Here is a 24,314-nt window from a genome sequence, read left to right as displayed (position 1 = left end):
GGCCTCTTGCTGCTGTAAAAGAACATCAGACACTTGTACCACTTTTTGCATCCAGCTTATATGGGTGGCTTGGGAATTGAACCCGGGCTGGCAAGCTTTGCAAGCACATGCTTTTAACTACTGAGCCATCTTCCCAGACCCCATCACTAATGTGTGTGTGTGTGTGTGTGTGTGTGTGTGTGTGTATATAATTTATTTATTTATTTATTTATTTGAGAGAGAGACAGAGACAGAAGCATGTACGGAGAGAATGGGCATGCCAAGGTCTCTGGCCACTGCAAATGAACTCTAGACACATGTGCCACCTTGGATATCTGGCTTACATGGGTACTGGGGAATCAAACCTGAGTCCTTTGGCTTTGCTAGCAAGCACATTAACTGCTGAGCTAGCTCCTCAGCCCTCATTGTTAACACATCTTTTTAACACCATCTTTTTAGAGTTAACGAATTACATGATCCAATGTACCAGTATCGAGTTGACACTGGAAATTTTCAGGTAAGTGCTGTTAATGAAACCTTGGGCTGTTTTAATCTTGTTTTATGAAATGACTGAATTTTGTAACTTACCTTGTGCTGTTTATACAAGCTTCTAACTGGCTGTTTGGGAAGGACCATAGAAAGTTCAAGGTTGGGGGTCTGAAGAGATGGCTTAGCGGTTAAGGCACTTGCCTGCAAAGCCTAAGGACCCAGGTTTGATTCCCCAGAACTCATGTAAGCCAGATGGTGGTGCATGTTCATTTGCAGTGGCTAGAGGCCCTGGTGTGCCCATTCTCTCTCTCATAAATAACTAATTTTTATTGACAACTTCTATACTTACAGACAACAAACCATAATATTTTCATTCCCTCTCCTCCCCTCCCCCACTTTCTCCTTCGTAGCTCTGCTTTCCGTCATATCCCCTCCCTCTGTCTATTAGTTTCTCTTTTAATTTGATGTCATCATCTTTTTCTCCTATTATGAGGGTCTTGTGTGGGTGTTGCTAGACATTGCAAGGTCTTAGATATCAAGGCCAAATTCTGTCTGGACAGTTGTATGTAGGGAGTGGTACCCTTCCTTTGCCTCTTACATTCTTTCCATCACCTCTTCCACAATGAACCCTGAGTCTTAGAGGGTGTGAGATGTTTCAGTGCTGGACACTCCTCCGTCACTTCTTCTCATCACTGTGTTGCCTTTTGGGCTATCCCAGTGGTCATCGCCATCTGAAAAGAGAAGCTTCTCTAACCAGAAGTGAGAGTAGCATTAATATACGAGTGTGAACATTAAATGTAGTGATTTCAGGGCAATTTGGTGAGAGTGATATATGCATTTATCCAGACAGGAGCAGGCTTTATACCCCTAAGGTTCATGACCTCCCCAGCCATACGCTTTTGATTAGGTTTTCAGTACCAGGCACGTATTCCCTCCCATGGAGTGAGCCTTCAGGCCAATTAGAGAGCAGTTGGTTTCCCCCAGAGCAGACATGCCACTATTGCACTCGATCAGACATTTGGCTTGTCTGGCCAAACTTGAGGTTTCCAGTGTCTACTGTTTTCACTGCTGATGACTTCTGTCTCTGATAATGCTGCATACAGTGCAGCTTTTTCTAGCTTTCAGTTTGTTGGGCAACAGGAAGAAGGTTTGCTGCTCAGAACCAACTTGATTTCACAGTGACTTTGCCACTCAAGCATGTGACGTCTTCAGCAATAGGGTGTTACCATCTCCTTCTCATGGGGAACCAAGGGCCTTTGGCAATAGCCTGTAATGTTTTGGAGGCAACATAGACCTCCCTGGCCAATGACTCACTGAGAGGTACCCCATCACAGGCACTGAAAATTTTCTAGTAACAATCTGTGGCTTCTGGATGTGCCATTATTTGAAAAAGTAGATTTTCATGTGTCTTATTCAGAATATCTTGAATTTTGATTGACCCTCCCCCCCATCTTTCTCTTTCCCTGACCTCGCTTAGTATATACAATATTATCCTCGTAAGACCTTTCCTCTCCTCCCTCCCTTATAGCCTTTTTCTAGCTTATGGGCCTCTGCTACTGATTATTGGTTCCAGATCACACACAAGTCTATACATTTGTAGCTGGGATCCACATATAAGAGAGAACATGCCATGTTTGGCTTTCTGGGCCTGGGTTACCTCACTCAGTATAATCCTTTCCAGATCCATACATTTCCCTACAAATTTTATAGTCTCATTTTTCTTTACCTCTGAATAGAACTCCGTTGTGTAGATGTACCACATCTTTATTATCCATTCATCTGTGGATGGACATCTAGGCTGGTTCCATTTCCTAGCTATTGTGAATAGAGCAGCAATAAACATGCCTATTCTCTCTCTCATAAATAAATATTTTTTAAAAAAATAAAGAATAAGAAAGTTCAAGGTTGTAAGATTTTGTAAAAGTGATTGAGTAATATAAGAAAGAAACTTAAAACTGTTTGGCTCCCGATGTTTGGTTTGTGAAGGAAGTGCCGGGCCTCAGGAGGGCTGTCAGCTTAGGCTGGTGCAGAGAAATTTCCATGTGTGTTAATCTTTAAAGGTTTTTCTGAGTCAGTGGTGTGGCCAGGGGGCACCACAGACAAGTGAGGTCACGTGGGTCATGCCTGGGGAGTGACCTGTGCCACTGCCCTGACATTCTTTATTCTCTTCGAACCATGGCCCAGCATTGTAGTTCACACATCAGACCTAGTTGCTAGTGCTGTGTCCACCCCCAGGTGCCCGGGCAGCCTTCCTGGGCACCGCTGGAGGTGTGGCTGGGGCAGCTGTGCTCCATGCTGGCTTGACTGACATGCAGCGTTTCTCAGGCAGCTTTGCAGAGCTTGTGGAATGGTGACATTTGTCCTTCTTTTGTAAAAAAAAAAAAAAAAAAAAAAAAAAGTATTTGGGGACTGCAGAAATTGCTTAGTGGTTAACACACTTGCTGCAAAGCCAAAGGACCCAGGTTCGATTTCCCCAGGACCCACGTAGGACAGATGTACAAGGTGGTGCATGTGTCTGGAGTTGTTTGCAGCAGCTGGAGGTCCTGACGCGCCCATTCTCATTCTCTCTATCTGCCTCTTTCTCTCTGTTTCTCTGTCAAATAAAAGAGAATGAGTACATACCAGGGTCTTGCCACTGCAAACCAACCCTAGAACATGTGCTACTCTGTGCATTTGGCTTTGCATGGGTACTAGGGAATCGAACCTGGGCCACCAGGCATTACACACGTGTCTGTAGATGCTGAACCATCTCTCCAGCCCCACCATGTGCTTCTTGGTGGGAGATGGAATTAGAGAGAGGGGGATGGGTAGTGAGTTGCCATGCGTCAGCAGAATCAAGACTGTACCCGGGAGCCGGGCGTGGTGGCGCACGTCTTTAATCCCAGCACTAGGGAGGCAGAGGTAGGAGGATCGCTGTTAGTTCGAGATCACCCTGAGACTACATAGTGAATTCTAGGTCAGCCTGGGCTAGAGCAAGACTGTACCTCAAAAAAACAAACAAAAAAAAAAAAAACCAAACCAAAAAAGCACTAGAAAACCATGTAACCATCCCCCTTACCTGAGCTTCAGCAGGCGAGCGCCACAAGCCTCTACATTTCTGTACGGCGAGGGTCATTGAGCCCCCCCTGAAGTGTGCCTCCCTACAAGAGCACAGCCTGAGAGGCCTCTGGGCCGGGGAGAACACTGGTCCAAGATCTAACCCTCAGAAAGAATGAGGGGGCAGGGGCTGGGGAGCTGGGGCACGGCACCCTGGGTGGGGCTGAGCTCAGAAAGTGTCAGAACTTCAGGCTCATGGGCAGCTCTCGAAGGGCGAGGGCCTCGGGCAGTGGCTTCAGGGATGGCCACACTTGCTTGCCACCCAGTGGAGCAAGGGACTGCTGCGTGCGTGGGGGTTGACCTTGGGAGGAGCGGCCTGCCCTCGGGGAGCCCCTCCTGATGCGGTGGCTGGGGGTGACCCTAGGGCTCCCGGCCGCTTCTGATCGCACTGGGCTTCGCCGCCTGTGGAGTGCTGAATTAGACGTGCTCCGAGGCGTCTTCTCCTTCCAGCACCCTTCTCATTTATTCCAGGGCATGAAGATCGTGTTCATGGTGGTGGCCACCATGTATATCCTATACCTCCTCTTCTTGATTGTTCGGGCATGCTCCGAGCTCCGTCACATGCCTTATGTGGGTGAGCGCCACTCCAGGGGCAGTGGGAGTCTCAAGGGGCTGCTCCCCAAGAAGACTTTGTTCCTAGGAAGCCCAAGCAGGCCTTGGTGGGGACTGGCCGTTTGGAGGGAAGCCCTTGAGGAGGAAGCCATTGGTACTGGTGCCACAAGGCTGAGAGCCACCTGGTCCTGCCTCCTCGCCTGCTGAGCTGTGGCTCTCCCCAGCTGTCATAAAACAGGCTTAAAGCCCACAAGGAGGGCAGTTCCGGGGTGGCTTGCTTTTGTTTTTATTTGCCAGCTCTGAGGTGAGATGGAATTTAGTAATGGGAGTCGTTCTGTCTCTTTCAGATCTCAGGTTGAAGTTTCTGACTGCGCTGACCTTTGTCGTGCTGGTTATTAGGTAAGACGTAAGCGCATGTCATCAGCAGCACACTGTCGGGATAAGCAGTGGCCATTCACAGAGGTCCCTCCCTCAACTCCAAGGCAGTTTTCTTTAAATCAATACCAAGGAATGGTTTGGTAGTTTAGAGTTTGTCTCATTTCTTAAAATCCAAAAACTCAAATGTAGGAAGTAGGGGGAGTCTACACCCCTGCCCTTCCTTTGTGGTTGCCTGAGTGGCACGTGGTGGACGTTGGCATCTTTGTGGGTGGGAGCCACTTGTGGCCTCTGGGAAGTTAGCCTTTTTGCCATATTTCCTGCAGTGGCCATGGGGGTGGGTGGTGGTCGCATGTGTATAAATGTTTCCATGAAGAAGACATTGCAACTAGCTATGTCAACAAGGCGGGCAGATGACAAGATGCCGTGCCATCCTCTCTGTCTTCACATAACCATGTCCCCTGCTTTCCTTTCAGCATCATCATCCTTTATTTGAGGTTCGGAGCACAAGTCCTACAAGACAACTTTGTAGCAGAACTGTCCGCTCACTATCAGAACTATATCCTTGTCCTTGGAGGATTGGCCTTGCGGCTCCCTGGCCTGTGCAGTTAGCTCCTTAGGTTGGAGGCTTAAGAGGAGATGGATCAGCTCCTCGTGACGGGTGCTGTGCAGGCCCCTGGCCCCCGTGGGCCCTGTCTGCACTAAGCATTTTCTTGGCTTCATTGACCCTGGCAAGGTCAACTTCACCAATCCTTCTCGGTAGGCAGGAGGGTCAGACACAGCAAGGCTGAGCCAGTGCCTGACATTAGTCACCACACAGCGAGGCACACCAGCGCCCTGAACTGTTCTCCATCCCTCGCTGCTGTCGTTGCAGTGTGACTGAATCCAGACCTAGGTCACTCATGAGCTGCTGATCCCTCTGGGAGAGCATGGAGGAGTGGCCCAAGGGTTGATTTGAGTACTGATGGAGGCTTGGCAGGAAGTGCCTGTGGGTATAGGGAAGGGCTCACAAAGTCCTGCCAGCTTCACACTGGAAAGGGCTACTGGTGGCCGGGAGGAAGTGAGCAGCCTCCCCCGCCCCCCACGGCACATCCACACCCGTGTTCCTTCCCTTGACCTGCACCACCAGCTGAATTCTTATCTTTCTATGGCTTGTTGAACTTTTACCTCTACACGTTGGCCTTTGTGTATTCCCCGTCAAAGAATGCTCTGTATGGTAAGACACCCTGAGGTCCTGGTTGCTGGCCAGGTAGCCCAAACAAGTCTCCACCGGTTCAGTACCCCCTGATGGTTCTTCCCCGCACACCAGGCCCTGTGGTTCATGTTACCTTCTCTGTGAGCACAGGGAGACAGATGGCAGATGCACTGGGGGCGGGGGGCTAAAGCTTGGCTTAGAACAGCATACTGCCCCTGTGTGTCCTGCTCTTCCAAGCACACAGTCGCACCTTGTTTTGTTAGTGGGCCAAGCACAAGCAGTATGTCCATTGGTCATAGGAAATCAAGTCTTAAATATTCACATCATAACTATTTAGAGGAAAACCCAAACCTGCAGAACCAAAATGCCTAAAAAAGCAAAACAACCCTCAATGTGGCACGTTGGGGGGGGGGGGTTGGTGGCGAAGCAGATGAGGATGCATGAGCCCGGCCTGGCATCATCACCCTCATGGGCTGCCTCTCTGAGCTTCCACACAGAACAGTCAGAGGGAGGAACAGAAGAGGAGGCTTGCCGCAGATCCAGGGTGGAGCTGGGTCTTCTGGGCTCGTCTTCCATCTCCTGCCCGGGTGGACTTAGGAGAAAGTGAGAGGAGGCAGCTTCAGGTGTATGGCCCCTGGTTCCTCGCTAGTTCTTGCAGGAGTCGGTCTTCCTGGAGCCAGATACAGTAGCCCGTCTTATAGTTAAGAAGAAGGTTTGGGCTGGAGGGATGGCTTAGTGGTTAAGGCATTTGCTTGCAAAGCCAAAGGACCCAGGTTTGATTCCCCAGGACCCACATTGGCCAGATGCACAAGGGGGCGCATGTGTCTGGAGTTCGTTTGCAGTGACTGGAGGCCCTGGCGTGCCCATTTCTCTCTCTCTCTATCAAATAAATAACTTAATTAAAATTAAAACAAGAAGTAGGCTTGGAGGGTGACCTGCCCACGTTCACACAGTGCGCACACAAGGTCTGGGCTTGGGAGTCCTGTTCTTCAGATTCCCATCCGAGCTGACAACACAATGTTGTTGTTGGTTTCCAGAGTCCCAGCTGAAGGACAACCCTGCATTTTCCATGCTGAATGATTCTGATGACGATGTCATCTATGGGTAAGTCACTGTCACCAGAGCAGTCTGGCCTGGCCCTGCATATTTACTGAGCTAATATTTACAGACTGCCTTTGCGGCATTAGAAAGTTACACAGGAGTGCCATGGCGTTCTGCATCATGTGATTCAGGCATTCATTCCATTTTGCAGTGCATGATAACTGTGGCCGATGTCATCGGAAGTTTCTGGATTGATGGGCACTGGGAGTCAAGTGGGGAGAGTGGGGAGGGGGGGTGTCCAGTGGCCAGAGACCCTGAGGGAAGCTGTGGGATGAGTTGGTTCAGCATGGCGGTCAGTGTGAAGGGAAAGTGGCAGCCAAGCTGCCAGGGTGGCGGGTTGTCAAAGGTCTGTTTTACTACAGGAGTGACTATGAAGAAATGCCCCTGCAGAACGGCCAGGCCATCCGGGCCAAGTACAAGGAGGAGTCTGACAGCGACTGAGCCGTGGGTGGCAGGCGGGCGGCAGGGAGGCCAGAGGCCGTCCTCAGAGGTGGATCTGGTCCTCCCTCCCCCCTGCTGATGTTCGGACTGGTCTTGTAAGCAAAGGTTTCCTGTTATTTGTTTACATGTTTTTTAAAGAAAAACCAAAACTGTTTTAAATGCTGGGCCAAGTCTGTTGCCAGGGTAGCTCCATTATTTGGGAAGAAAGTGGATGAAAAATTAAAAGGACAAATTCTTTCATAAAGATGTCACAAGGAAGAGAGAGAGAGAGAATGAGAATGTTTTCAGTGGTATGGAGAAATTCATTACTTTCTTTTTTTTTTTTTTCAAAATAATTCACTAGGGCTGGAGAGATGGCTTAGTAGTTAAGGCGCTTGCCCGCAAAGCCAAAGGATCCAGGACCCACGTAAGCAGATGCACAACACGGCACGTGCATCTGGGGTTCGTTTACAGTGTCTGGAAGTCCTTGTGTACCCATTCTCTCTCTCTCTCTCTCAAATAAATAATTAAAAATTTTTGAAAATTCACTAACTTCAAGTTCATGAGAAGCCCCAGCGTGGCAGGGTGAACCTTCCTTCCCTTCCTTCTTTATGGTACCTCCCTTTAACCCCGCACTCCAAGGGCCATCCAGCCCCACGGTCCCAGGAGTGGTCAGGCCCTGCTCCCCAAGCATCTGGAGTGGCGGCGCAGCTTGCATTTGGTGAGCATGTGCGGTGCGACTCTCAGGCGAGTGCGTGGCCAGGCTCCGGCCCTTTGCTGCCACTGGAGCCTTGCTGATAATGCCCTGGAGTTCAGAGCAGGGTTGGAAGGCTCAAAGAGGAACGGCTGCGAGGGCACTTTCCAAGTCACCAGCCACACAGGCGAGGCCTTACGCCTTGGTGCTTTTTAAGGGTCCATGTGCGAGTGTGTGCGTACGTGAGCAGAGCAGGTCTCCCTGTAATGGGGTGGCTAACAGGGTCGCCCTTCCCATTCCAGCGCAGCGGCTGGACAGGGAGCCCCGGAGAGCTTTATTTTTTTAAGTGAAAGCTACGTGAAGGATTGCTATATTATAGGTTCATTACCGAAAAGCTTTTAGTTTCATGTTTGGAAGCTAGATGAAGGGAAGTAAAACCTTTTAAGTGCTGTGGGGAAAAAAAAAAAAAAAAAAGACAACTTTGGGTGAGGTGACTTATTTGAAAGTCATTCCCTGGCCTCGGAGAGCGCGGCTGTGCTGCCCTGTGGGGAGTAGATGCTCAGGCCCTGTGGTAGCCAGCATGGAAGGAGGCTCTGAGCACAGCTCCTTTCCCTCAGAGGCTCTGCGGGGTCTTCACTTTTTCCTGGCCATGCTCAACATGTCCCTACCATCACATGGTACCGTACCTGTGGCTGTCCTCCCTCTGCCGACTTGCAAATGCAGGGGCCCAGGAGCAGAGGTCCACTCACTCCTCAGGCAGCTCTCATGTCCTGTCACCTATGCACCAACTCAGATGTCCACTCGGAGCTGCAGGCCACTGTCCACCTCAGGTGGGCAGACACCTCACAGATGCTCGGGAGACTATCCATTCTGACTTGCTGTCTTTTTAAACGTTAGCAATGATGTACTTTAATACAGATTCCATTTACAGATTTCTTTAAAGACCTTGTAAATATGAATGTTTGGATGGAAATTGTGTTATTGCAAGGGTGACTCGAGTTTACATGATTTTTATATTTACAGTGCTGTGATCATTTTTTTTTTGAGTCTGTGTACCCAGACATATTGAAAAGAGTTTTCTGTTACCAACTTTTACAATTTCTAAGACTACTCCATTTATAATTTTATGTACACTGATGAATACTGACTTCTGATTCACATACTCTAATACATGCTCTGGTTTACATGTCTTAATCATTATAAAAGACTGCCCATGATTTGGAATGCTGTTATTTATCATTAAATGTAAGATATTTGAGGTGTTTAGGCACAGATGTTAGAGTTTTTAAAAATTGTCCTATGGTGTATATAAACTGATGACTAATGTCTTTACACACTGCTTTATGGCATAAATGAAATAAAAATACGGATTTTTTTGTTGTTGTTGTAAACAAGAAACAAATTACAGAGAAAGCACTCAAGGGGAAATGGTTCATTAAGTCACATGTTTCCAACTTCTTCCCTAATGTGTTATGTATATCATATTATATACTCTATAAAATCTTGCTTAACATGTAGAGAAGTTAATGTGTAGATTATGTGCCATAGGTATTAGGTTAAAACACTGTTTTTATTAGAGTGTCTGCCAGAAACTTTTGATAGTAACACAGCTGTTTTGAGGGTATTAACATTTTGCAACCTTCAGTTATAACTTCAAAGGGCTGATATGAGTTCTTTCCTGGTCGTGGTCTGAATATATCAATTTTGGGATATTTTTATATTGGTCCAGTCCAGGGGAGCCTGGAAGATGACAGAGGCATCTCATGGTTTCCCTCGGGGGAGCTGTGTTATCCATGTGGGTAATAGGTCTGTTTGATTTATTATCAAATCATAATGGCAGTGAAGTCGGTGCTAGAGGAGGGGGTGTGTACAGACAGTGCAGTCAAGGCTTACAAGGTGCTCACTGTGCACAGTGGCAGACTGCAGTAAGATCAGATACGCTACGTAAACCCAGCTCGCTAGATGGACAGGTTACAAAATGTCACCAGCCTCACGTGTTTCCTGAACTATTTCTGAAGGCACAGTTATGATAAGTAGGTTATAACAGGGCCAGTAACTTACTCTCTGAATCCTTTCCACAGGAAAAACACAGGCACCCATCAGGGGGATAATTAAGAGGGACTTCTGTATGAAGATTTAAGCATAGACTTAAGACGCTGAAGTATATGTGTGTATTTGAGGGTTGCAGAAGCCTGCTGCCTTAGCTGTTAGGGGTGGAGGTGTAAAATATCACTTTTTTTCCCCCAGGCCAAAGGGAAATTGCTTTAGTCTGTGACATTTTGTTAAACAATTTATCTTAATTTGATGTTTTGGATATACTTATAAGAGTTATAAAATATGTGAAACAGGACTTTCTGCTACTGAAAACTGCCTTTTTCAAAAAGACTGTACATATTTGTAAAATAAAAACACTAGGCTTTTGGCTTAGAAGAGAAGTTGGGACGCCATGTGTGGAACGGTCAGGGCAGCACTGGTCCCGAGTAGTGGCCATTGTAATCAATCAGGCAAAAGTAAATAAATAAACGTTTATTTATGGCAAAGTCACATTTTGGGAATGGCTTCTTTCTCAGACCTCTCATTGCTGAAATTGACAAATACTTGGAGAACAAGTTACAAGGGAAGAAAACCTTATTTTGGTTTATGGCTTGAGATCTCAGTCCACAGCTGGATGGCTCCACTGTTGTGATCTGTGACAAGGCAAAACTTCATGGCGGTCAACTGTGGGTGGCAGAGTTGCTCGCCTCATTGTGGCCAAGAAGCAGAGTGACAGGAAGGGGCCCCGGCAAGACATATGATCTCCTTCCTTCAATAGACTCCCTCCCCTCCTTCTAAAGTTTCCAGGACCTCCCAAAATAGTGCCACCCTAAGTACACATGTGCTTTTACTGGGGGACATTTACTATTCAAAGTATAACAGTTTCCTTCTGACAATATCCCTTTCCCATAAGGGTAGTTTTCTAACTTTCAATCTTTGTGTCTTGACTCATTTGCTCTTTGTGTGAATGCTTTAGAAAAAGGACTTTGGGGATTCAGCTCAGTGGATGAGCACTTGCCTAGCAAGCATGAGGCCCTGGGTTCAGTCCTCAGTATGGGGGGTGGGGGAGGGAAAAACATAGAAAAAGGACTTTGGAGACTGGATCAGGACTGTTCTCATTTCAGCAAGTAGAAACTGACAAGGTCTTAATCACTGTGTGTCTTATGTGGCCCATAGGTGGCCCAAAGGGATAATGGAAGGCCTGAGCTTTGCCCCCCACCCCTTACTAGGACTTGTTAAGTCACTGGATGACCTGCAAACACACTGTATTGATTTAAAATGTAACCTGTCCCCCCACCCCGGCCCCTCTTCTTCCAGTGTCCACTCACTTCACTGGCATCCCCAGTTTAGGTTCTCACTGCCAGGTGGGATCTACCTGAGGATCTACCCTGAAGCTAGATTCCCGCTGTCCTGGTACAGAAGTACTAGGTTTCTCTAGTGGTGCTGATCTCTTTAATAATTGCAGCTGCCTTTCAATCAGTTTTGTCTGCAGGTTGAACTTTGATCATGACCACCCTACTTCCCTTGCCAGAGGACGCGTTGGTCATCTTTCTGCTCTGCGAGTTGTTCCCTCGCCCCGTCACAGACCTGGACGAAAGCAGCGGGTGGCGGCCACGGTAAAGCATGAGTGCCGTCCTGTCCCGACATGTTCGCTGCCGACAAAGTGGTCTGCTGGTGCCCCTCGGAAACTTCATGAGCTGGGTCACCAGCTGTCCACATTTCTCTTGGCCTTCTGGTCTTCCAATCTTCCAAATTCCCACTAGAACGGCCCACTAGGCTGTTTACAGCATTCTAGGTCTTTTTTATTTTTTCAAATTTATTTGAGAGCGACAGACACAGAGAGAAAGACAGATAGAGGGAGAGAGAGAGAATGGACGCGCCAGGGCCTCCAGCCTCTGCAAACGAACTCCAGACACGTGCGCCCCCTTGTGCATCTGGCTAACGTGGGACCTGGGGAACCGAGCCTCGAACCGGGGTCCTTAGGCTTCACAGGCAAGCGCTTAACCGCTAAGCCATCTCTCCAACCCGCATTCTAGGTCTTTTCTAGCCCAAAGTTCCAAACTCATTCCTCCTGCAAACCAGTTACAAAGCCTACAAACCACATGGTCAGGGTTGCCACAGCAACAGCCCCACTTCTCATACCAGGTTTCTGTCTGGCTCTTCTTGTTGCAGTGACCAATCCTGATGAAAGCCACTTAAGAAAGGGTTCATCTCGGCTTACAGTTTGAGGGGGGGGGACTACAGGCCATTATGGCCAGGAAGGTACGGTGACACGGGAGGAAGTAACTTGGTCACAGGACATCTGCAGTCAGGAAGCCAAGAGATGTGTGCTGGTGCTCAGCCTTTCTCACTTTTTTGTTTTCCAATGAAGGTGGCTTTTATTATGAAACAACACATCAGAAAAGTACACAAAAAATTTATTACAGCATTATCAAATATCATTACCTAGAAGAAAGACATGACAGAGTGCAGTGGACAGCGTTAGCCGCTGAGATGACCTTCAAAGGCAGGAAGGGATTTATTGTAGAGGACCAGTTCCACAATGGCAGCAGGACCTGGCCCGCTTCCACATGTCCAAGCAGAGACAGAAAAGCCACAAGCCTCACCACGCCACACCAGCACCATTAGCAAGCGCACTGAGGAACTCCAGGCAAAGCTCGGGCACTTTGCATCTCTTTAGACTGGAATTCCAAATCCACCCCCATGCCTCAGGGCTGGACCCTTGTGTCTTCCCTGTGACACCTCCTCCGGCCAGGTATCAGCCTTTCTCTTCATCTTGTATGAGACCGCAGCGCACGGGAATGGTGTGACCCTAAAGTCAGGGTGGGCCTTCCATCTCAATGAATCTGGCAGCTCTCACAGACGAGCCCAGAGATTTGTCTCTTGGGTATTCTAGATCCAACCGAGCTGACAATTGAGATGAACTCCCACATACTTTCTGGCCCACAAATAATGCCAAAGCTGTTACAAACTAAGTAGTTATGAAAGTTTTGTGTAAGCTATGAAGTACTAAAACAGCATGTGGTTGCTACTGAAAAATAATGAACACAGATTTTACAAGTTACAGTGCCAGCAGCTTTGGGCCAAGCCTGTGAGAGTTAGAGGTCTCTGCGTTGCCATCTTCTTGTGCCCAACTTCCAGAACGTGGGAGCTCAGGAATGAAGGGACTCAGCATGGTGTGATCCTGCTGCCATGGGTGACATCAACAAATCCTTGTGCTGGAGAGAACCAAAGCATGTTGCTTTGTCATCCCTAGAGCAGGAGACCTAGCATTTCCTCTTTCATCTCTGTGGTCACGACACCAGCCAAGGAGGTCAGTACAACGAGACTAAGGACCGAACAGATCACTTTTTCTAGATCTCTGAGGGGCATATCCCAACTGTTGCTGATCACTCCACACTTGTTTAACCTGCCAGAGTGACAATGTTCCACCACTGGTGACACTGACGACTGACCCTGGAGTATCCTGGCCTGGCCTCTCTTCTTGGCACCACCAGCCAGGGTGTTCCTGTGTTCTCTGACGATGGCTGAAAAGAGCTGAGTGGGGCCTTGACTGTGGATGTGCTCTGAAGCCAGGAAACGACATTACTTGTGATGTCACACAGACTACGAAGAACAACACGAATTTTAAATTTGAATAATTTATTATTCTAACAAAAGTATAAAGTATGGAAAATTAGTGTATTTGAATCATTTCAGAGTAGATAGTTTTCCCACTAGCAGATTTCAGTTTTTAGCACCTTTGAAAAGAAACTGAATTAAGACAAGTGGCAATGCATCCTCAGACTGCCAGAGGACATATGACTAACAGTGTGCAGTGCATGTAATGGTGTGGTCATTTGGTTTTATTTCTCTACGTTTTGAGTGCCACAACACACACACTTAGAGGACAAACGTGTTCACCGAATTCACAACCTGCGGTTAGGAAGGTGGAATAGAAAGCTGAGACGAGAGGCGTCAAGGGCTGGCGAGGAGGTCAGATGGACAGCCCGAAGGCGCTGACGATGCAGTACATGGTCTTGTTCTCCCAACGCACCGTGCAGCTCCCTGCAGGGAAGACAGGCAGGCGCTGCAGGTGAGGAAGCCCAGGAGGCTGACTTCAACCCTTTAAGACAGCACGTGCCCACAGAACGTACAGTGACTCGTATGACATGCGTTGGAAGACATGGGACCTACGAGCACATGCTTCACGAGACAGTGCTTTGAGGTAATATATTTCAAAGCATGAACCGAGCAGGTTCTTCACTCGAGGTCAACGTGCATGGGCAGCTTCGTGAAGAGAATGGAAACTTACCATCGGTAGAGCTGTCCCAGAAGCAGGAACTTGCAGTGTGTAATCCAGCCCCATTCTTCTGCATAATTACACAGGTCACTTAAATTAAAACAAGTTTTGATTAGAGAAATTTTGGCAGCACACGTCTCACCTTGCCTGCTCTTCACATATGTAGATAGATCACATGACTGATGTTCCCATTAAGAGTTCTGGGGGTGGTAATGGGGAGGTAATATGATGGAGAATGGAATTTCAAAGGGGAAAGTGTGGGGGTGGGGAGGGAGGGACTTACCATGGGATATTTTTTTATAATCATGGAAAATGTTAATAAAAATTTTTAAAAAATAATAATAATAAGAAGAAGAGTTCCAGGAGTGGACAGATTTGTCTGTTGACAAAGTACTTACTTCCCATTCCTCGCCACTTATGTGTTCTCAAAGGTGCGAGTCAGAAACCCTCTACACACTTGCCCTTAAACGGCAGCCACGCAGGCCACGTGAGAGGGAGCACACCGCACGGAGACCGGCTCCTGGAAGGGACTTTCCTGAATCTTAAGCACCAGCTTGCCAAGTGAGTTCTGCTCTGGCCCTGGACACACCTCTGATCCATGGTGAGCCACCACCAAGTAAGACAAGTAAGAAAGCAAAGTCCATTACCAATGTACTTGAATGGCTTCCCCAGCTTGGTGAGTTGGCTCAAAGTCTGTTCTACGACATTTGTGGTCCACTGGTTGACTTTGCTGTGCTGGTAAGCGTTGCCGCCGATGGCACTTTCAATAGCCTGGGAAACAAGGTAGAGGAGGTCAGGGGCAGAGAACACACCTGACAACCCACTCACTCACAACGGACCACCCAGGAGCTGCAGAAAGAAGACCTGTGGAAGGCGCGGGTTTCTGCTCCATCATGAGGACTCCTCTGCAGTCAGCTTTGGTTCAGCAATGTTAGTGCATTTAAGTCAAGTCTTACATTGGCTTTATACCCACAGCTCTAAGCCCAGTCTCTGGCCCTGGTGTTACAGGAATGCACGGCCACACCCAGCTGTCTGCACGGTGCTGGGGAAGTGAACTCAGAGTCGAGCCCACACAGGCCCTTCTGCCTGCACACTAAGCCCTGTGACCTGCTAAGTCATCTCCACAGCCTGTGTTTAACCTTTTGACCTAATAATTACATTGAATGGTCATCGCTCTTGCTAATACCTAGAGATAAGCACCTTTTTTTTCCCTTACAAAGGCTAGAAAATATTGTTTTCTTAAATGTATACTAGATGTTTTTATGAAAAACTAATATATTTCTAAATACTGTTAGGTGAATTTTTATTGGGTTATTTATACAACTGATAATTCATATATACATGTATTTACAAAATATATATTTGACTTTTCAAGGTAGAGGCTGGCTGTAGCCCAGTCTGATATGGAAGTCACTATGTAGTCTCAGGCTGGCCTTGAACTCATGGTGATCCTCCTACCTCTGCCTCCCAAGTGCTGGCATTAAAGGCATGTGCCGCCACACCCAGCCTACAAATTCTTTTTATCCCTCATTTGCTGAAACTATATTAACATAGTACAATTTTCAGATAACTAAAAAACAATTCTTCTTGTTTCAAAACTTAAATTTGGGCTGGAGAGATGGCGTAGCGGTTAAGCACTTGCCTGTGAAGCCTAAGGACCCCGGTTCGAGGCTCAGTTCCCCAAGTCCCACGTTACCCAGATGCACAAGGGGGCGCACGCATCTGGAGTTCGTTTGCAGAGGCTGGAAGCCCTGGCGCGCCCATTCTCTCTCTCCCCCTCTACCTGTCTTTCTCTCTGTGTCTGTCACTCTCAAATAAATAAATAAATAAATAAATAAATAAATAAATAAATTCAAAACTTAAATTTGTGGCGACATTCCCCCCTTTTCCAGGACTACTGAGAACATGGCTCCCCGTTTCTGTTCCTGCTCAGCAGACTACCATGAGATTCCCATCAAAGGACCCCCGGGGTCTTACCCTAGCAGCTCCTCTTGCAGTGATGCCAGCCAGTGTGCCTCTACCTGAGCAGCTTTCATCCCCCCGCTCTTTCTATTTTTATTTAAGAGACAGAGAGAGTGAGGGAACGGGCATGTCATGACCCCCAGCCACTGTAAACAAACTCCAGATGTATCTGGCTTACGTCGGTCCTATGCAATCGAACCTGGGTCCTTTGGCTTAGCAGGCAAGTGCCTTAACTGCTAAGCCATCTCTCCAGCCCCTTTCCAACCCCCCCCCCTCCCTTTTTTTTAAGGTAGGGGTTCACTCTAGCTCAGGCTGACCTGGAATTCACTATGTAGTCTCAGGCTGGCCTTGAACTCAGGGCAATCATCCTACCTCTGCCTCCCGGGTGCTGAGATTAAAGGCATGTGCCATCATACCCGGCTCTCTCCCCCTTTCTAACCTGCTCTGCTGGAAGCCTGACAACTGTCTCTGTGACAGTTATGACCTAGAATAAAAATGAAAACTTCAGTGAGGACCATGTTCTGCTCTCAGACGCACACAGAAAAGCCACTGTTCAGGGACCCAGGGAGCACACTGTGGGGAAGGAACGTGCTGCCTGGGGTAGGGTCCAGAATGGTGGGCGAGGAGCAGGGCCTATGGCGGGGGCTGAGTCCAGCGACCCTGCTTTTGAGGAACAAACCCCTACATCGGAGAACACCCCTTCCACCTTCAGGCCGGGCTTTGGTGAGTCATGCTGACAGGGTTCCTGGTTCTTCCTCATCCTGTCAAGGCTGCTCACTCCAGGCCCACACACAGCAGGCTGGGGACGAGCAGCCTTGCTTTGGTCAAGGTACTGCTAGGCCTGGCCATTGTCAAAGAAAGAGGGGCTCTGTTCAAGCCAAACTTCTAACTGTAGCAACCCTCTCCACTCGCTCTGAAATTCACTCTTTCCTCTGATCCTAAACCTGCCTACATTACAACTGCATAGTACTTAAAATAGCTTGAACACGGAAGTCACTTTTGCTAAGTGTTGTGTGTTGAAGTGACACCATGTCGTCCCCACCTGCTTCGCGGGAGACTGCCCATATGTGCTTTTACATGTACTGCTGCCTGGTAACGAAGTGCAGGTGAACACAAAACACCAGGCAAGAGTAGATTCCTAACAAAGCAGGTCCACTTTCCCACGTCCAACACCGTTAACACCATGCAAAGCGACCAGAGATTCATGTCTGATGTCGAATGATGGACATGGTAAGTGAAAATTTCTTTGCTTTTGACACTTCTTCATAAAACAGACTGCAGTCCTTTACCACTCTGGCATAACTCAGTCATGTACACCAATAACTGGCACTAAAGTCCATCCAGAATTACCCAGGAAACCTCCATTGGCACCCTAATGCCATTCAGCCAGTGACTTCGGCATCGTATCTCATTCTTTCTCAGGCAGGAAGCTGGCTTCATTCTGGCCTTGCCATTCCAGCCACCTGCCTCTTTCACTCCCGCGCACACTCCTAACAGCCCATTACAAGGCCCTGGGCCATGCTGTCTGTAGCCGAGTGTCCTCTTTTGTCTCGATTCGTTCTAATTGTTTAGATACTTCAATCTTGAAGCACTGGCACCATGTGCAGTGACAGGCATTGCTCAGCAAGAGTCCCAGCTTCTGCTAAAGTCTGCCCTTCCTTCCACAGGCCCCCTGGAGTCAGCCCAGCCCGCTCCCTCGCTAGGTACTAGTTGCCGAATGAGGACCAAACCTCCCTATGGTGCTTAACCACTGTCAGGAGGGCAGGACTGGCAGTCTCCTAGAAGTCATGTCTGGGAGGGCGTTTCCAGAGCGCTTTAACTTAGGGAGGGACGGCCCACCCTGGATGTAGGCAGCACTAGCTTTTGGTGAGCTAGGGGTCCTAGACTGAAGAGAGGGGGAAAAGGAGAAAGCAAGAGGAATACCACCAGTCATCTGTTGTGATTGAGGACACAGTGTGACCAGCCACTTCACACCCCTGCTGCCATGACTTCCCTGCCATGATGAACTGTATCCCCTCATACCAGGAGCTCAAATAAACCCTCCCTTAAGTGGCTTTTGTCAGGTATTTTGTCACAGCAACAAGCAAAGTAACAATTCCTTTTGTCACTACTTCCTCTTCATTCAGCACTGGAGACATTTGTTCTTCCCAGGAGCCAACTATGCCAAACGGTTATATAGACTGTTGCTTTGGAAACCTTCAGTAGTAATGCCACGTAAGATTTCCTGTGCAGGGCTGGACAGATGGCTTAGCGGTTAAGGCACTTGCCTGCAAAGCCAAAGGACCCAAGTTCAATCCCCCAAAACACACATAAGCCAGATGCACAATGTGGCGCATATGTCTGGAGTTCATTTGCAATGGCTGGAGGCCCTGGTATACCCATTCTCTCTCCCTCTGCCTCTTTCTCTCTCAAGTAAATAAAAGTATGTATTAATTTTTTTAAAAAATAAAGATTTCTGTACATATAATTTGCAAGAAAGGGAGTGATTCTTACCCATTCATAAAGTAAAAATGTTTCCTGAAATGCTGAAGCCCACAAGCTTTATAATTGAGATTATTCCAAGGCAGACTTTAATTCATACATGCCTGTCAGACACTTCAAAAGCAAGCATGTCTCCTCTTACCTCCTTTACAATGTTGCTTACTTCATCAACAACAAAAGAAGTCTGTAAAGAAGAAAATGAAGTCAGTTTGATTTATGATATCTCCACTGCATTCAGATGCACACAGAGACAATCAGTGTACGTTAGAATGAAGACTTTAGAGAGCCCCTGGCAGGCTGTTGACTACTGAGGGATGTGCCATGAAGAGACCTGGAGAAGTAAAGTAGCTCTCTGAGCATCATCACAGAGCTAGCAAATTCCAGGCAGGACCAGAGCACATGAAACGAACCTGAAGGGACACTGTTAAAATCATGCTACAATCCAACACTTCAAACCAGGTATGTCTGCCCTTCCACTGCAGTTAGCTGTTAGAATCATGACCCAATACAGAGGCTTTAGTGAGTTTTCAACTTTTATGTAAATTAACTGAAGCAGTGTAAGCAATCCAATGTGAACAGGTACCTTCTTAACACAGATCAGGAGGCCTAACACATAAGCAGCCACCACGAGTCAAAACTTATTAATGGGGCTGCAGAGGTTGCTTAGTGGTGAAGGTGCTTGCCTGAAAAGCCTAAGGACCCAGGTTTGATTCCCCAGAACCCATGTAAACCAGATGCACGAGATGGCACATGTGTCTGGAGTTCATTTGCAGTGGCTAGAGGCTCTAGCACACCCATTCTATCTGCCTCTTTCTGTTTCAAATAAATAAATTTTTTTAAAAAATAATAAAAATAAAAAACATAATGATTACACTATTTCAGGATCATTGTCAGGACTGACCATCTGCTAACTGAGAGGGTGGGTTGCCAGCAGCCACCGAGTGCCACAAGTTAGTTTTCTTACCCTTTTACATAATGGTGGTTTTGAATGGGTATGAGGCCAACCTGAAAATACCATTAGTCAGCACCTGCCTGCCCATGTGCTTCCTCCCATGGGAACAAGTGACTGCTGAGTCCCCGGATGTGCCTGGCCCTGGCCCTGTCTTGAACGGCATTCTTCCAAGGCCTCAAAGTGTGTCCTGATGGGAGGAAGGCAGCAGAGTCCTGCTTGGGAGGACTTTTCCTTCTTGCCTGGCTGGCTGCTGACCACTGTGGGCCCTTGTGGTGGTTTGATTCAGGTGTCCCCCACAAACTCAGGTGTTCTGAATGCTAGGTTCCCAGCTGATGGAGATTTGGGAATTAACACCTCCAGGAGGCAGTGTATTGTGGGGGGGCGGGCTGATGGGTGCTATAACCAGCTCCCCCTGGCTAGTGTTTGGCACACTCTCCTGTTGCCATTGTCCACCTTATGTGGGCCAGGGGGTGATGTCCACCTGCTCATGCCATTGTTTTCCCTGCCATCGTGGAGCTTCCCCTTGAGTCTGTAAGTCAAAATAAATCCATTTTTCCAAAAAGCTCCTCTTGGCCAGGTGATTTCTGCCAGCAATGCAAACTGGACTGCAACATCCCTGCTCAGTTTTTATTTTTTAGTATTTTGTATTTATTTATTTGAGAGACAGAGAGAGAAAGAGGCAGATAGGGACAAAGAATGGGTGTGCCGGAGCCTCTAGCCACAGCAAGCAAACTCCAGATGCATGCGCCACTTTGTGCAACCAGCTTATGTGGGTCCTGGGGAACTGAACCTGGGTCCTTAGGCATCTCAGGCAAGTGCCTTAAATCCTAAGCCACCTATCTCTCCAGCCCCCTGGTTTGTTTTGTAACTAGTAATACCCCATTGTCAACACAATGAACAAGGGCTGGCTTCCCAAAGCCATCTCATTTCCTACTCCCAGGAAGTCATCCTTGGAGATAAAACGAATCACCACGTTAATGAAAACATGGAATATCTTGAAAGCAAGACATTCCAGGCAGTGAAACAGGATCTAAGTGACTCTAGTGATCCTTAACTAAGCCTTAGTGGAAAGTCCCTCCCTGCACACTTTCCACAGGCTGAGAGAATCAAGAAGACAGAAGCACATCTTAACGAACCTTTCATGGAAACTAGAGCAGCTGTGCTGAATCCACTGGACAGTTCCAGCGTCTACCAGAGAATTCCATGAAGTGAGAGGACATGCAGCAAAGGCTCGGGTTGACAGCTTGGGGGTGGAAGGGGGACTGACAGGGATAATGGACCGCAAAGGGAAGCCTAAGAGAAGACTGTCACAGGCTCGTCCTCCCCCAGCCCGCGTCTGTACAAAACATGGTCACTGTGGACAGCTGTTTCACTTTACAGATAGGCCCTGACCATCTGTCTGAGTCATCTAGCCAGTTCACACACCAAAGGTGGAATCAGGATGCAGTACTAAAGGCATTCTCTTCACCAGGCTCTTTTCCTTGTTTGAAAGTTCTACTCCATGTTAACAGTTAACTATTCAGGCGGAGGGAGAGGACGTTTTCTTTGCTAGCAAGACTCTCAAATCAAGCCTCTCAAATCATTATTCACTGGTTGCCACCAGCATCTAAACAATGACATAAAAACTTTGGGGGAGGGGATGGATGGATAGCTTAGCCGTTAAGCCATCTTAACGGATTCATTTGCCTGAGACTCCTAAGGACCCAGGTTTGATTCCTTAGTACCCACATAAGATGCTCAAGGTGGTGCAGTCCTCTGGAGTTTGTTTGTAGTGTTTGGAGGCCCAGGTGTGCCCATTCTCTGCCTCCCTCTTGGCTTCCACTGCCTCTTTCTTCAGTCTCTCATAAATAAAATAAAATAAGTTTAAATGCAGCCTTGACAAAAAGTTTGGGTTGTGAAATTAGAGCAAAACTGAAACTAAGATCAATCCACATTCTTTTGCTTCAAACTTCCCACATCTGAACTAAATTTCAATCATATTTTCTAAAGTATAGTTTTAATTTTGGACTGGCTGCATAACACACAGTATTCTATGTGAGTTGCAACGAAGATAACTCGGCAAGAAGCAAGTAAGTAGCTTGTTAGAATGAAGAACAAGCCATTTAAAATATATATATATTATTTATTTGAGAGAGAGATACAGAAATAGGCAGGTAGCGAGAGAGAGAGAGAGAGAGAGAGAGAGAGAGAGAGAGAGGGAGAGAATGGGCACACCAGGGCCTCCAGCCATGCAAATGAACTCCAGATCAGTGTGCCCCCTTGTGCATCTGGCTTACGTGGGTCCTGGGGAGTCGAACATAGGTCCTTTGGCTTTGCAGCCAAGCGCCTTAACTGCTAAGCCATCTCTCCAGCCCAGAAAAAGCCATTTTAAGTGAACACCCTCACCGTAGGTATCTTATTGAATGGCCAATAATCGTGTTTTACACTACTACTTGGGGCACTAAGAGTCTGTTTTCTTCCCCAACAAGAACTTGTTATCTTAGTAACATCCTGAACTCAAGCTGAAAAGAAATGTACCCATTCATGGTGGCCTGGGTGGGAGGAAGGGAAGGAGGGAGGAAGGGACAAGGTGTGGCACTGAGACAAAGGCAGGTTCTATTGACGTGCCCGCACTTGGCAGAGAGCCTGGACACCAGACCCCCCCCCCCCCGACTTTCAGGGACTGGGAGATGGCTTTGTGTGCTCATGTCACGCATGCCACTCTGGACTCCTGCGTTAGAACGTCCAGGCTCCAGCCTTCCCAATCCGGGTCCAGGAGCATCCCTCGGGGCGGGGGGGGGGGGGTCTGCACTAAGGAGCAAGGGGCGGAGTGATGTCATCCTTCCGGACTCCGCGAGCTCGGGCGCCCTCCGGGCTAACTGCCCCGGCGCTACCCAGGCGGGAAGGGGTTCGCGTCCCGGCCCCCCACCCCGCCGCCGGGAACCACCGCAGCGTCCAGGCGGGGGGCGGCGGCGGCGGCGCAGTTTCCTCCTGTGGCCGAAGGCGGCTAGGACGCCCCGGGGCTCTCGATCTCCACCCTCCCGTGGCCCGTCGGGCGGTTACCTCCTCCGCTGCCTGGTAGTCTTCCATCTTTCCTCCAGACCCGTCGCCTACGCCGCCCTGAGTGGCGCAAACTGCGCAGGCGCACTCAGGCCCCGCCCACCCTCACGCCTACGCGTGCGCCGACCACGCCCATCGCCCTGGGGAACGCCCCTCTCCCAGGGCCACGCCCACCGCCAGGGCCACGCCCACCGCCAGGCTCCGCCCGCCGCTCTGTCTGTTTCCCCGGGCTCTGCGCTGGAGATCCCGCCAGCCCAGGGCGTGGCCGCTGGAAGACCCAGAGTTGGCACGCCCTTCGGCCCTCCGGGAGGTGGTTTCCCCGTGGACCCCACCGAGTGGCCTAGTAGCTCTCTAAACCCTGGCAACTCAAACCAAACAAAAAAACAAAAGCCAGCGCAGGAGGGCGAAGCGTCGTCCTGGCCACCTCCGACTGTAGGCTCACACTGTAGAAATTAACTGGAATTTGACAAGTTGATTCCAACAACTAGTAACAACTTATCTTTTTTTTTTTAAATGAGTGTTTTGTGAGATATTGGCTACCTTCCCTTGGAAATCTAGGTTTAGAAAATTCTGGTAACTAAACAAAACTTGGTAGTGTGAAGTTTTCCAGCACACAGTAAATGAGAATTTTTTTCCTTTTAAGCACTATGTTTAAAAAAAAAAAAAAAAAAAAACCGGCCGTGGTGGTGCACGCCTTTAATCCCAGCATTCAGGAGGCAGAGGTAGGAGGTTCGGAGGCCGCCCTGAGATTACAGAGTGAATTCCAGGTCAGCGTGAGCTAGAGTGAAACCCTACCTCAAAAAAAAACAACAACAAAAATAAATAAATACATAAAAACCAAAATAAAATAAACATCGTTGAGGAGGAGTGGAGAGGGGTTTGGACAGATACTTCATTGTGTAAAGTGCTTGCTTTGCAAGCATGATGATCAAGTTCAAATCCCACCATCCATGTAAAATCCTGAGGCGTGGTGTACACCTGTAATTCCAGCACTGGACACTTGGATCCCTGAAGCTTGGCTTGCCAGCCAGTCTAGCATAATTGGTGAGCTCCGGGCCAATGAGAGACCCTGTCTCCAAAAGAGGTGGATGGGCTGGGCATGGTGGTGCCCACCTTTAATTCCAGCACTGGAGAGGCAGAGGTAGGAGGATCACTGTGAGTTCAAGGCCAGCCTGAGACTACATCATAGTGAATTCCAGGTCAGTCTGAGCTACAGTAAGAACCTACATGGCGGGGGGAGGTGGATGGTGTTTTCTGAAGTGGGACACCGAAAGTTGTCTTCTGTCTTCCACACACACAAGCAATTGCATACACATGTCACATACAAGCATGTAGGCATACCACACACCCACACACAATTTGGGGGTAGAAAACTTGGTGAAATGCAACTGGCTTTCTGGCTTCCTTAGTCACAGTGAAGTAGACACACATGCGGCTCTGATTCAGGGGTCTTTGTGGCAACAGCAGCTGAGCTGTCTGTTGACTGCTCTCTGTGACAGGCTGCCACGTGTGCCCCTGCTACGTGTACTGAAATGCGTGGAGTTGAGACTCTGAAGTATGCTAGGTCTGGTCTTACCATGCACTTAAGTTGAGCTGTTATTCCTTATTTGGAACCCCTGCCCAAATCCCTAGCAAGAGCTCATCTTAAAGACCCCAGAGACTT

The 24,314-nt window shown here is 48.2% G+C and overlaps 2 protein-coding genes across 3 annotated transcripts in view; one reads left to right on the top strand and one right to left on the bottom strand.

Moving 5' to 3' along the window:
• Window positions 1-7,539, top strand: part of Tmem181 (transmembrane protein 181) — a 59,594-nt gene extending 52,055 nt beyond the window's left edge. The window contains exons 11-17 of one of the 2 annotated variants that reach the window (XM_045158655.1): window positions 439-496; window positions 4,036-4,138; window positions 4,464-4,515; window positions 4,968-5,050; window positions 5,618-5,707; window positions 6,724-6,790; window positions 7,150-7,539. In XM_045158655.1, coding sequence (XP_045014590.1) covers window positions 439-496; window positions 4,036-4,138; window positions 4,464-4,515; window positions 4,968-5,050; window positions 5,618-5,707; window positions 6,724-6,790; window positions 7,150-7,228 — 532 coding nt within the window. In that variant the 3' untranslated portion in view covers window positions 7,229-7,539. The remainder of the gene's footprint in view (window positions 1-438; window positions 497-4,035; window positions 4,139-4,463; window positions 4,516-4,967; window positions 5,051-5,617; window positions 5,708-6,723; window positions 6,791-7,149) is intronic. The other variant, XM_045158656.1, reaches the window with a different exon arrangement.
• Window positions 7,540-13,560: 6,021 nt separating this feature from the next.
• Window positions 13,561-22,769, bottom strand: Dynlt1 (dynein light chain Tctex-type 1). The gene is made up of 5 exons (XM_004651100.3): window positions 22,655-22,769; window positions 18,803-18,844; window positions 14,865-14,988; window positions 14,230-14,307; window positions 13,561-13,982 (listed from the first exon to the last, which is right to left on the bottom strand). The coding sequence occupies exons 1-5, from the start codon at window positions 22,679-22,681 to the stop codon at window positions 13,912-13,914; spliced, it is 342 nt and encodes a 113-aa protein (XP_004651157.2). The 5' UTR covers window positions 22,682-22,769; the 3' UTR covers window positions 13,561-13,911.
• Between the last annotated feature and the right edge of the window lie 1,545 nt (window positions 22,770-24,314).

The sequence above is a fragment of the Jaculus jaculus genome, chromosome 9 (genome assembly GCF_020740685.1).
Source record: "Jaculus jaculus isolate mJacJac1 chromosome 9, mJacJac1.mat.Y.cur, whole genome shotgun sequence".
Lineage (NCBI taxonomy): Eukaryota > Metazoa > Chordata > Mammalia > Rodentia > Dipodidae > Jaculus > Jaculus jaculus.
This window is presented reverse-complemented; position numbering and strand designations above follow the sequence as displayed.

What these genes read in the sequence shown, in the direction of transcription:
- Dynlt1 (XM_004651100.3), bottom strand. Translation starts at nt 22,681, where the DNA reads ATGGAAGACTACCAGGCAGCGGAGGAG. An exon ending in ACTACCAGGCAGCGGAGGAG is followed by an intron (nt 18,845 to 22,654) that starts GTAACCGCCCGA and finishes TCTTCTTTACAG; the next exon opens with ACTTCTTTTGTTGTTGATGA. An exon ending in CTGGGACAGCTCTACCGATG is followed by an intron (nt 13,983 to 14,229) that starts GTAAGTTTCCAT and finishes TCTTCCCTGCAG; the next exon opens with GGAGCTGCACGGTGCGTTGG.